Source organism: Helianthus annuus, chromosome 5 (assembly GCF_002127325.2).
Source record: "Helianthus annuus cultivar XRQ/B chromosome 5, HanXRQr2.0-SUNRISE, whole genome shotgun sequence".
Taxonomy (NCBI): Eukaryota; Viridiplantae; Streptophyta; class Magnoliopsida; order Asterales; family Asteraceae; genus Helianthus; species Helianthus annuus.
The window spans coordinates 147,393,015-147,406,033 of record NC_035437.2 but is presented as its reverse complement, the minus strand read 5'-3'; the positions used below and the strand labels follow the sequence as shown (position 1 = coordinate 147,406,033).

The 13,019-nt window shown below is 34.2% G+C and overlaps 1 protein-coding gene across 1 annotated transcript; it reads right to left on the bottom strand.

Moving 5' to 3' along the window:
* Window positions 1-509: 509 nt before the first annotated feature.
* Window positions 510-1,949, bottom strand: LOC110943961. The gene is made up of 4 exons (XM_022185691.1): window positions 1,881-1,949; window positions 1,388-1,442; window positions 1,220-1,293; window positions 510-1,130 (listed from the first exon to the last, which is right to left on the bottom strand). Exons 1-4 carry the CDS (start codon window positions 1,947-1,949, stop codon window positions 510-512), a joined length of 819 nt encoding a protein of 272 aa, XP_022041383.1.
* Window positions 1,950-13,019: the final 11,070 nt, after the last annotated feature.

The following is a 13,019-nucleotide window of genomic DNA, read 5'->3' as shown; positions in this document are numbered from 1 at the left end:
AATTGCAATCTTTCTAGTTGTTTTGTTATATCGGCTGTGCTTATATATTTGTCTTTGGATTCTAAAGACTTCAGCCAAGTAAATACTCTTAACCTATTTTCCCTATACGGCTTGGGATACGGTATATTATTACCGCTTGGTCGGGTATGGGATCAATGACCTATGTGTCTAGAATTCAAATAACCCGTTTTAATTCGTATTGCTTGATAACTTAAACATTGGGGGTTAATACGACCGTGTCTTGGATATCCTTGGCTCATTTAATTGCAAATGGCCACGATCTAAGCACGAGGTGTAGGCATATACCTAACAGATGCTAATGCTATGTTAAAATATTTTTATAACCCAATACGAGTTTGCCCAATAAGGGTATTAAAGTGGTGTGTCGGTTATCCATGATCTCGGCATAGTTTCCGGGCCCCATATGTATTGACAAGCATGTAAAACTGATAACAAGATATATATTTTATCCCCGGTTATTTATGAAAATGTGTGTACCATAGTGTACATTAATCAAACTGCAGGCCTCTGTAACCTCCACGTCCTCTGCCACGTGCATTTGATGACCGATTTCCTTCTTGCATAACCTGCAGGGCATGTTCTTCAAACTTTTCTATTTTCTCATGAGATCTGTTATTTATTCTTTCTTTTTGTGATTGCAAAGAACCCATCAGCCTCACAGGAGTGAGTTTGGACAGATCAAAGGATTCTTCAATAGATGGAACAATGTGATCAAACTTCGGAGATAAACTTCGAAGTATCTTCTCAACTATGGTTTGATCAGAAATGATCTCCCCATATGCTCTCTTCTGGCTCACATTCCCCATGACTCTAGAGAAGTATTCTCCAACTGTTTCATTGTCTTTCATAGAGAGATTCTCAAACTCTCTTCTTAATCCTTGCAATTTTATAGCTTTCACTTGGGTATCTCCTTGATACTCCATCTTCAGTATATCCCAACTCTCCTTGGATAATTCAGCAGCTGCAATTCGAGAAAATAGATGATCATGAACGGCCTGTTGGATAATGGCCATGGCATGAGCATCTCTTTTCTTAACATTCTTGAGTTTCTTCGCATCAGGTTCAGCATTGTTGACTCCTTGTTCCACCAGATCCCAAAGATCTCTAGACTATAAAACGGTTTTCATACGTATGCTCCAATGTTCATGCCCTTCTCCCTTAAAGACAGGAATCAGAGTAGGAGCAGTCGGCAAATTACTTGTTTGATCGGCCATAGAATGAGAGAGAAGTGAAAGGAATGGAGGAAAGGATCACACTCAAGCTCTGATACCACTGTTGATATCAAAACTTATAAGAATACTCAAATATATTGCTCACTTTGATCAATACTCAAGGCTTTTATTATGCAAAAGTGAATACAGAAAACAAGCAAAAAGGCTGCGTCTTATAGGCAGCATTACAACGGCATAAAACTGCAAAACCTACAATTGTGGATCACAAACTTATTCAATAATGTAAACAAAATAACCGGTAAACAAGCCTTGAACTTTAGATGACCAAACAAATCACCACATCACATGCATGTGATACGGGGTTTGAATCATATTTCAACACTATATTCATGTTTGAGCCCTTGAATAATGATTCTTTTCATACGAGCCTTGTTTATCCTTCACTATGCATTGAGATCACTAATTTCCCGACACAGGTTCTTAATCTTTCAAAAACACTGAGTGATTGGTAAGTATCCCTAATAGGCAGACATCAATTCTACTTCAAGCAACTAGAGACGAGTATCGTTTCATTTAGAAACAACGCTTTAAGGGTATCCCATGCCGTCTTCGGGTATTCGAAATCTTGAAGACAATCAAGAATATCTTCCTCCATGGTTGTTAGGATAATGAAATGGCTCAACCTACCTTCACCTGCCACTTTCCAAGTGCTCCTTCGATGTCGTTTGTAGGTTGCCTAGTGTCGTTGCCATTCATCACTTGCCATAGATCATGTCCTTGAAGCTAGGAGTTGATGTAAGTCACTCAGATCTTGTAGTTCGTCTACTTTAACTTCTTGATTCCTCTAGTTACTTGAAAATCTGCCATAGCTTGTCCTTGGGTCGTTTACTTTACGAACTAGACTCCAAACTTGCAGAAATCTTTATCGCTGGCAATTATATTTCGGACTCCCTCTGATTGGTTTATTTTTTCCAGCCGTGAACCAGGGTTATCGAGCCAAGATCGGATTCTTGTGCTCTGATACCATTTGCTGCAAAGTTGGTACCAAACTAACTGAAAAAATGAACAAAAAATTGCGGATTGTTTGTGACTTTTCTGAATGAATTAAACAAAATAATTTAGGATCTTTAAAATACGAGAAACAACCTGAGAACAAGATACTCTGAAGATGGAAAAGATAAACGTAAAAAATATAACCAATATTTATCTAAAACTAAAGATATAGGCGCAAATAATAAACAAATAAATATACTCTAATTATTATTTATTTGTTTCAATCCTTAGACTATAGATCTCCTTCATACCGCCACTTGAGATCAATGCCGTACCACCCTTGATGTATTGACATTGATTTTTAACAAATCCAGTTTTAGTCAACTAGAGAATTTGGAGTATTTTATTCTAACTTCGTGAAGTTGAGGGTTTTATGTTAAATCTAGTCCTAGCAACCATAAGTGTAAAGATAATGAGCCAAATTCTACATATATGTGATAACTAACGAGTTGGAGGTTGCAAAAGACTTAGGTAGTTTTCGTTTCTCGGAATGGAATGAAATGGAGTATGAATAGATTAGAATGTAGATTTCATTCCTTATCATGTTCGTTTCAACAAAAGAAGGAACTAGAAGCATAAATCGTGAGTTCACCTCCTACTTTCTAGATACATGCATTCCAAAGCATATAAGGTTTGTCTTCATTACATGAAACAAGACCATTGAATGCTAACTTAAAAACAATATCATTGTGGTGACCAAACCGTTGATACCAAATAGAATTAATGTGAGGGAGATGGATAGAGGCTATGGTGAAGAAGAAAGTGATAAAGATCGCTGATATTGGAGGAGAATGTGTTAAGTTTGGAAATCCTTTACGGAGAAACTGTATGGCATAAACTGAATAGAACATTTATTATTGGACATAAATGAGAATTTTAATGACGTTAGGGGTGACAAGGATGCATTTAAGGTAGAGTGTAACGATAAGGGGGTATGGAGGACCCATCACTGGATAAAAAAGGATGAGTACTAGTACGAGAAAGTAAACATGAGAATACATGTGTATGAAGTGATGTGGTAGGTCTAGTATCCATATACCACCCATGTATGTGTGGTAGTGAATGCCATAAATTGTGTGAATTGGAAGGAGCTAGAGAATGCAACACCTGTCATAGTAGAAAACAACTGATGGACTCGGTGAGTAATCAAAGAGAGTTAATAGCACGTGGACGTTGCGTGCTAATTGTCTTTTGGGTCGGAGGTTCTTAACTAGGCCAACAGGTGTGGTGGTGGAGGCTCACTCGTGATAGCGAGCCATAAAAACAAAAGGAGGTGGTGGCTTTGACGATGATGATGAAGGCGCTTCAGGTCAAGTGCAACGACAAATTTGGGAAAGGGGGGGGGGGGGTGCGAACAATCCAATAGTGGTGGTCTCAGTTAATTTGACTTGGATGTAGATTTGAAAAAGAATGTAGCTAGGGGGATTTGAGAGAGGAAGGGGTATCGAGTTTATTTGGCTCTAATACCATAAGTTTGTACATTTATGAGTATTTTGACAAATTAATTATAGTGAATAATTGTTTTTTTAACTAAATAGAACATTAACGGGTATTCCACAAATTAATTACTTATAATGAACATTATTCGAGAAAGAAAGCTAATCAACCTAACTCAAAATCTAAAAATAAAATATGGATGAAGTATATCTGTATATAACAGTTCTAAGAATAATTTATACATTTCACTTGCATTTTCAAAGGCAGCAACCCAATTTGACAAAAAAGATTTGGGCTTATAGTTTATCTAGTTGTGTAGAATTTGATCCAATTAGTTTTCTGGTGACAAAAAGATTTGGGCTTATAGTTTATCTAAGTTGTGTAGAATTTGATCCAATTAGTTTTCTGGTGACAAAAAGATTTGGGCTTATAGTATATCAATCTAGATTCTAGTGTCTTACATCATTAAAAAAAAAACTGTTCCAATACTTGCTATTAGACCCAATTTCAAGCAACGAAAGATAGACACTGGTTGAAAAAGAACCTAAAATGATGACCATACAAAGCCGACTCTTTTACAAATCTTTCCCCCAAACACCTACCGTTATCGAGTCGAAATGATAAGATAGATGACATGTAGGACCAGATAAAGGACCAAACTCAATAACAGTCCTAACCGGCCTTGATAGGTCCCTGTCGATTGTGATCAAGACGTTGTATAGACATCTATCTTGATGAACCAGAAAATATTAATGTGGCTCATAAATGTATAGTTTTCTTTCACATGCGGGCTTAGAGTCGAAGCTGCATGATTTTTCCGAAGTGTAGTATCACATCATCTTGTTCTATAGTTTGAGCATTTTGGGTCCGGTCAACTGCTAACTGAAAGTTCTTAACAGATGCAATCATGCAACCGTAACATGCCCTTTAAAGTTGGTTCTTTTTGTCACAAACCGATGATTTGGATGGCGGGTCTTGGGCATTGTTAGTTCTAGTTGAAAGAAATAAAGAACGATCTTAGTTTTCCGACGTATATATTGCTAGCACGAGAAAATCCATCGGCAGTTAAGGATATTGATAACTCTGTTCTGTGGCCTTTCTGGCGTTCTTTGTTGCCAACAATAACTTACTTGCATCCTCATCAAGTGCTATAATTACAAAAAGGTATCAATATTTAGTGGCAATTAACAATTTTCAAAAAGGAAAACAATAAATCATATAAATTTACTACTGAATTGACACCAAAATGTTGAGAAGTATCGTTCTTTTACTTGGGCTGAAGTAGTTCTATCCCGCCTTATAAGGCATTGAGTCTGTTCATTTCTTGGTCCAGGCTAAAAGAAAAAAAAAATACAAAACATAAGGCCTTTTTTAGTTCATGGAACTCTATGAAATTGGAATCGGAAATAATTGCATATAAACTCTTGTTTGATTAGATACTGAAATGGAAAAAATTCCTTCAAATTCCTTTACTTGAAGGAATTTAAGAATCCTTCTATTTACCACATAAAGTCTTTTTGTTAAAAATGACTAATATCTTTAATAACAAACTAATCAATATTTATTCTTAATCAAAATCAATGCTTTCTAACAATCAAATCCTTATTTTTTAGAATACGATTAAATTAGTTTTTTTTTATCAAACGAATTCTTTTACTGATATTTTCCATTAATTAAAAATACTGATGAGACACATAAATCAAAAACACTTTTTCAAATCCAATGATCTCTAGAGTTCCATAAACTAAAAAAGGCCTTATGTGAAAGATGCATGTTTGACTTTCACTTGGTGTAGAGTAAGGTATTAGTGGACAATGATAGCAGACCTAGGGAAACCTCGGTTCGATCCTTGAGTCAAACGGGTTTTACCGGTAATTCTACCGTCATGCCTACGACCGGGTGGTTACCGGGTTTTCCCCGGAATTGTTGGTGGATACGGATTACTCTCGAAGTAATCCGTTTGGTCCAATGGGTGCCCTGAGAGTGCTCGGGATTGATTTCGTTGGTCGTTCAAAAGAAACATTTTTTTTCAAAAAGTGATATAAAAACAAATAGAGTAAATTACTATTTTGGCCCCCGTGGTTTAGTCAGTTTAACTTTTTTAGCCCATTAATAATCTTTTGACATATCAGACCCCGAGGTTGCGTTTTATAATGATTTTAGCCCCTGACACTAACTTTGTTATTTTTTTGCAGTTAAGTGTAGGGATAATTAGGTTATTGATAATTACAACATTCTTTTAATATTTAACAGATTATTAATGCAATTACTCAAGGTTTTTTAATCTATTTTTTTGTTAATTTTACGATTATTATTTAACAAAATACGTTTTAAATATACAAATAAAAATGTATTTTTATTAACCGTTTGTTTTTTATAAACGTCGTTTTTAAAATCATTTCTTTTTAACGTTTTTTTTAAAACCGTTATCATTTTAAAATTGTTCCTTTCTAAACCGTTTGCTTTTTTTAAATCGTTCATTTTAAAGTGTGTCTTTTATAGTTTTTTTTAAACAACTCATTTTATACCGTTCTTTTTAAAATCATTTGTGTTTTAAACTTTTTTCTTTCAGTTCGCTTTTTTAAATCGTTCGTTTTTATAATTTTAAAAAACGACGCTTATAAAAAATAAAAGAAATGGAAGATTTAAAAAAAAAAAGATGAACCATTCTAATAAAAAGTTTGCAAAAGACTGTTCATTTTTCAAACTTTTTCTTAGAATGGTTTATCTTTTTTTATATCTTCCAGGTTTTTGGACCATTCGTTACTTCAAAATTCGTTATTTATTTAGCCTTTTGTTTATTAAATTTGTTTTTAAAACCTTACACTTGTTAACTTATTTTTTTAAGGTTTCATTTTTTATAAACGTTTTTTTTAATCTACGTTTTTAAACCACCCGTTTGTTTAAAATCGGTCGCTTTTAAATTTCTTCATGTTTTTAAATTTTTTTTCCTAACGGCTATAAGTAAATTGAATAGAAAGTTTCCAAAATGAACGATTTCAAAAATGGTTCTAAAAGGAACGGTTTAAAAAGAAACACTTTAAAAAATGAACGAATTTAAAGAATAAATTGTTCAAAAAAAGTTAGACAATTTTAAAAAACCAACAGTATAAAATGAACTGTTTAAAAAATCTTTAAAGGGTAAACGACTTTAAAAAGAACGAATTTAAAAAAAAACAAACAATGTAAAAAGGAACAATTTTAAAACGCTAGACGGTTTAGAAAAAAGTTATAAAACAAATGATATTAAAATGACGTTTATAAAAAACAAATGTTAATGAAAATACATATTTATTTGTATATTTAAAACGTATTTTGTTAGATTATAATCGTTAACATAACGAAATATAAAAAAAAAACTTGAGTAATTGCATTAATAATCTTTTAAATATTAAAAGAACTTTGTAATTATCAAAAACAACCCCTAAGGTATATAATAACCTAATTACCCTTACACTTGACTGTAAAAAAATAAAAAAAAATAGTGTTAGTGGCCAAAACTGTTATAAAATGCAACCCCAAGATCTGATATGTTAAAATATTCCTTTTTGGGTTAAAAGGTTAAACTGGTTAAACCATAGGGATCAAAACAGTAATCTACTCAAACACATATTATAAATAGAGTAAAATAAAAGAACTAGAAAAAATTATAAAACAAATGATCTGGTTAATTCCATTTATCGTTTATCAAAGCAAAACTTTATACAATAATCCATGAGAGGAAGGTTGTTGAACACGATGGATGAAACAATGGTTCGCATAATTATATATATATATATATATATATATATATATATATATATATATAGGGGTAAGATCAAATAAAAAGTTTATTTTACCTAAGTAGGATAAGAAGGAATCTTAACCATTCATTTTTCAAATCAATGGTTAAGATGAAAGTGTAGGAGAAAGAAGGAGTCTAAGGGTATCTTGGAAAATCCTATTTATGGACTTTCTCTCTCCACATGCAAGACATATGCATATTCCATCCCCATTTTTTAAACGTTCATAATTTTTTTATACGACATTATTTTTCCATAAAAATTTCAACGTAAAATCGAGCGTCTTTTTATATTTAATTTGAGTATCATATTGCTATATAAAATATGAAGACTAAAAAAACCCACTAAAATGTGTTGTATTTCTATGTTGTATAACATTTTTTTGTGTTGGATTTTTGTACTATATTTTTGTGCTAAATTTTTTGGGCTAAATTTTTTTGTGCTGAATGTTTTTGTCTTAATTTATTTTTCTCAATTTTTTGTGCTGAATTTTTTTGTACTACATTTTTTTGCTGAATTTTTTCGTGTTATATTTTTTTGTACTAAATTCTTGTGTGCTATATTTTTTTTGTACTACATTTTTTGTGCTATATTTTTGTGTACTAGATTTTTGTGCTAGATTTTTTATACTATAGTTTTTTTTGTTGTATTTAAAAAAAAACAAAATGGGTGCCACATGTCATTTTCACTCCTATTTATAAGGATCAAAATGTCATTCATTCCTACTTATTAGGAGTGCCACATATTATCGTCACAATCCTTTTTAGGCTACTTAGACAAAATTCACTTTTTAGTGGATCCTTCCCCTATATATATATATATATATATATTTCAAATGAAAACCACTTTTATTGTGAAAACTCGAAAACTAACTAAAAAAGCCTAAAAAACACACCAAAAAAAATTTTTCAATTTTTTTTTATAAAAATCGCAGGTTTTTATATATAAAAAAAACTTTTTTTTTCAAAAAAAAAAATTGTAGTACACATGTGTAATAATACACATGTGCACTACAAATTTTTTTTTTTTTGAAAATTTTTTTATATATATTAAGTTGCGAAAATTGGTATGCAAAAAAAAATTTTTGGTATCCTTTTTTGGCTTTTTTAATTAGTTTTCGAGTTTTCACAATAACTAGTGGTTTTCATTTAAACTTTCTCCTATATATATATACTAGGTGTAGTACCCGTGTAACCACACGGGTATGTTTAGTAATGATCGAAATCAAATACTAAAAAACAGATTATAATATATCATTTAAATTTTGGTCTTTATTTCTATATCTTTATAAAGTAATGTTGAAGACAGTATGTGTGACCACTGATGCGTGCTAGTGTGTATATATTTTAGATGTACATTTTAAGCCCTATTTACACTTTTAGCCAAGTTTTAAATTTATAAAACACGATATTCACTAACACAAAACACACATATGGGCAAGTGCACCCATCGTGGACGTAGTATAGTGTTGGTAAGATACCGAGGTCGTCCAAGGACACAAGAGCTTTTAATACCGGTTTATCCTCAACGTCTAACCAAATCAAAATGTTAGAAAAGATTTTTAAACTACGAAAATAAAAACTAACTAAATGCTGAAAAATAAAAATAAAATAAAAACAGATAGACAAGATGAATCACTTGGATCCGACTCGTGTATTAGTATAACCTTTGATTATTTTCGCACTTTTGCACTTGTTTAAGAGATTATCTTAGTTATTGTAGTAGGCCCCTCTTTTGAAGGTGACGTTACCCTCAACCCAGTAGTTTGAGTCAGCAAGGATACAATCCTAAAGGGTCGGATTATTGAAAGATAATGAATTAAGTTATTAATGCAAATTATGGTAGGCCCCTCTTTTGGAGGTGACGTTACCCTCGACTAAGTAGTCTGAGTCAGCAGGGATACAATCCTAAATAGCCGGGTTATAGTATTAATAGTAGTTAACTTATGAGGGGGTCAAAGAGTTTGGATCCCCGCCATCCAATACCTATGGGCATTGAAGGAGATCCTACTAAATTTGACCCAGGTCCCTTGCAGGACCTCTAAACGCTGAACAAGGGCAAGACCCTTACCAAACCGTTCCCTTAACCCCCGACCAGGTAGCCAACAAACCTCCATATAGACCGTGGAGATATGAATGGTGAAAATCTTTTATTTTATATAGACAGTAAAATAATGCCAAGACACCACGGACAAACGATAAGGAAGAATCACCTTCAACATAAGCAACTAGTTATTAAAGTCATTAATACAAAACCAAATAAAAAGTGCAAAAGAGTAAAAATAAAAAGTATTATACTAAACACTTGTCTTCACCAAGTGATGTAAGAGACTTAGGCAAACATGGCCTTGATTGTCAAGAACTCTTACGATCAATCTTGGATCCCGAGACGACTCACACACTCTATGATGGACAATGGATGATGGTGTTATGGTGGTGGTGGGTGGTGGATGAAGTGTGAGAGAGGTGGTGTGCCAAGGGATGAGTTGCAATGAAACCAAGCACTCCTATTTATAGGCTGAACAGAAGGCTGGGCACGGCCCCGTGCCTGTCTGACAGTCTCTCTCTTCATTAATTGTAATTCGCAATTACAATTAATGCGCCTGCACTACTTTCGCCACGCACCCGTGTTTGCTGGGCATGGCCCCGTGGTGGGCAATAGAAGCTTCTATAGGTTTGTCTTTTCTGCTGCTTCTTGGGCACGACCCCGTGCTGGCTGAGCACGGGACGTGTTCAGTCTTCTGCCTTCTCTGTTTTGCTTGGGAGGATGCTGTCGAGGGGTCGGGCAATCCACTTATGTTCCTTTTCTTGTATTTATATTAGATTTAGCTGCCTTTTTACTTCTTTTGTTAATTTGAGCTCATTTAATCCTGAAAATACAAAAGGAAGACAAAAACACTCTTTTTCCAACATTAGTACTTAAAAAGGGTTAGTTTTATGCCTCATTTGATGTAATTTATATGTTTCATTTTACACACATCAAATACCCCCACACTTGAATTTTTGCTTGTCCTCAAGCAAAACTCTTTAATATGTGGCTTACACTCCCAAATGGAATGGGTAGAAGAGAAGGTTTTGGCTTGTCATAGAGTGTCGGGAATCCAAGAACTTTATTGGGTTTTATTTTAATTTACAATCTTATTCGTTATGATTTATTTAGAACGTTTCATAAGAGAAATTACTTATTTGGGCATAGCATGCCTTTTTAAATTTCCACTTATATACAAGTTCACATACCTCACGGGAGAAATCACTCACACTCGGCCGAAGGTGTATTTTTTTAGTGAATCACTCGAGAGCGGCATGGAACTTATTCCTACCATAGGCTTGCCAAGCAATCAATTCTCCTCCTTTTTAACTTTTTACCTTTGTAAATATCAAGAGGACTTTTTGGGTAAAAGCTTGGGCTAAAGGTGGGTAGTTGGGTTAGTGGTTAGTAGAAAAGGACGAAAAGCGTAAAAAGCGTCGGTTTTCGTAAAACATTTTGTTTTAGTGACTTTTTATTCTCAATGAAGTATTTCTTCAAACAAGCTTTTTAGGAGCTTTGTTTGTTTATTTCTAACTTCATTGTAAAATTCTCTCTCTCTTTTTTTTTTTGTCACACGAAAACCGAGCTTGTTACTAAAATAAGGGGAAAAAATAAAAAGGGTTTTTGGTGGGTAAGAAGGGTTTTGGGTTAAGAAATGAAAAGGTTTAGGCTCAAAGGGGTTAACTAGGGGGAGTTTTTGGGTAGGTGAAAAGAAAAATAAAAATAATGGTTTTGAAAGGAAAAAGGGTTAGTCCTAATGCCTCCATCATTTACTTACTTGGGTTTAAGTTGGTAAGGACCGGTAATGAATTGTCGTGGCAAGTTCTAGAGTCGTAAGAACCAAGCGGCTATTCACACAAGAAACGAAAAATGAGCATTCAGCGTAAAGATGTATATTTGTATGCTCAATAAAGGCTCAAAACTCACTTTTTGTGGGAATGGGTTTTTCTATGTGATCAAGTATATATAATCGAATTTTAACTAAGCTTGTCATGCCGTTTCACAATTTTCTTATGTTAGTTCTTTTTATCACGATGCTATCGGTTGTAAATTTGTAAAAATAGAACCTTGTTAGTCTTAGAATTCCCAACTTAAACTTTAGACAAGTAAAAAAAATGAAAATTGATTAGCGGTTCCAATAGAGTTTTGTGTAAGGCTTGTTATTAGGACTTGTAAAATTCAAGGTTTTAGCATCCCCACACACTTAAATTACACATTGTCCTCAATGTGTCCCAAAAATAAATTTTTAGGTTGATTGAATGTGTAACATGGTGTTAAAAGCAAAAATTTATGTTACTGGCAGTCTGGACACGGCCCCGCGGGGACCGGGCACGGCCCCGTGTTCAGGTGACAGTAACGATAATTAAAGAAAAGAAACAGAAGCCTGGACACGGGGGCGTGTCTGGTGAACACGGCCCGTGTCCAGTTACCTGAACTGTGCGTTTTTCTGCAGGGTGTTCAGCACGGGGCCGTGTGGGCTGGGCACGTGTCACACCCCGATTTTTCCACGTGTCTCACCGGTGGGCCTGGTGGGGGATTATCGTGACGTAGTTGGCAATAATATAGTCAAACCACACAATATATGAATGCACAGCGGAAGCATAAAGATAATTATATTTCAACCATTTTTTGCAATATCAAAGTATTACGAATAGTCGAAAATGTATCCACAGGGGATCAAATAAAAATATAAGTTTTGTTCAACAGACAAAGGCATCTTAAGCTTGCGAGACTCTTTATGATGCTAAGGAGAATATCCAGCCAATTACGCATAGTACCTGCATTTAGTCTTTTTGGGAAAATACGTCAGTTTACACTGGTAAATACATTCAACCGACACTTTTGAAAAATGTTTATTAAAATTGATTTGAATGCACAAGGCACAAAATCTTTTATAACTCGGGAGAATTATTTAAATATATAATCTTGTGAACGAATTACATGTTCCTTATGCGTTCAGTAGCCCGGATCAAGTCCGGGTTAAAGATCAATAGACACACCACAGCGACTATTTATGCACTGATGAGTGTACGCCTACACTCTGCGCTTAGGTCGTGGCCATTTCGTAAAATGATGCCAGGGATATCCGGGACATGGTCATTAACCCCCCAAAGGCTTTTAAGTAAAGACTCTTTAAACGAGCCGATCAAATTTATTCAATTACCCACTTAACTGAGGAGAATTTGATGCCCGATCAAGCGGTATGCTATATACCGTAACCCAAGCCCGTATAACGGAAAATAAGTTAAAAGTATTTACCTTTGCAAGTATAAATCCTTAATCGAAATAAATTGCAGATAGCTTTTACTGGTCTCCTATTCTGGAACGAAGGTTTAAAATAACCTATTAGAATCCTAACGGGTCTTTAATTTAGCCGTAGCTTGGACCGGTCAGTTTCAAAGGATAGTTACGGTTTAATCGCGTGAAAGGCGAAAACCGGGAATGGAATGTGATTTGGACCCAACAAGTTTGAAGACTTGTTTTATTTGGGTATAATAACCACACTCTGAATTTTGGGGTCAAAACA

What these genes read in the sequence shown, in the direction of transcription:
- LOC110943961 (XM_022185691.1), bottom strand. Translation starts at nt 1,949, where the DNA reads ATGAATGGCAACGACACTAGGCAACCTACAAACGACATCGAAGGAGCA. An exon ending in TTGGAAAGTGGCAGGTGAAG is followed by an intron (nt 1,443 to 1,880) that starts GTAGGTTGAGCC and finishes CCACAATTGTAG; the next exon opens with GTTTTGCAGTTTTATGCCGT. An exon ending in TTCTATGGCCGATCAAACAA is followed by an intron (nt 1,131 to 1,219) that starts GTAATTTGCCGA and finishes ACCGTTTTATAG; the next exon opens with TCTAGAGATCTTTGGGATCT.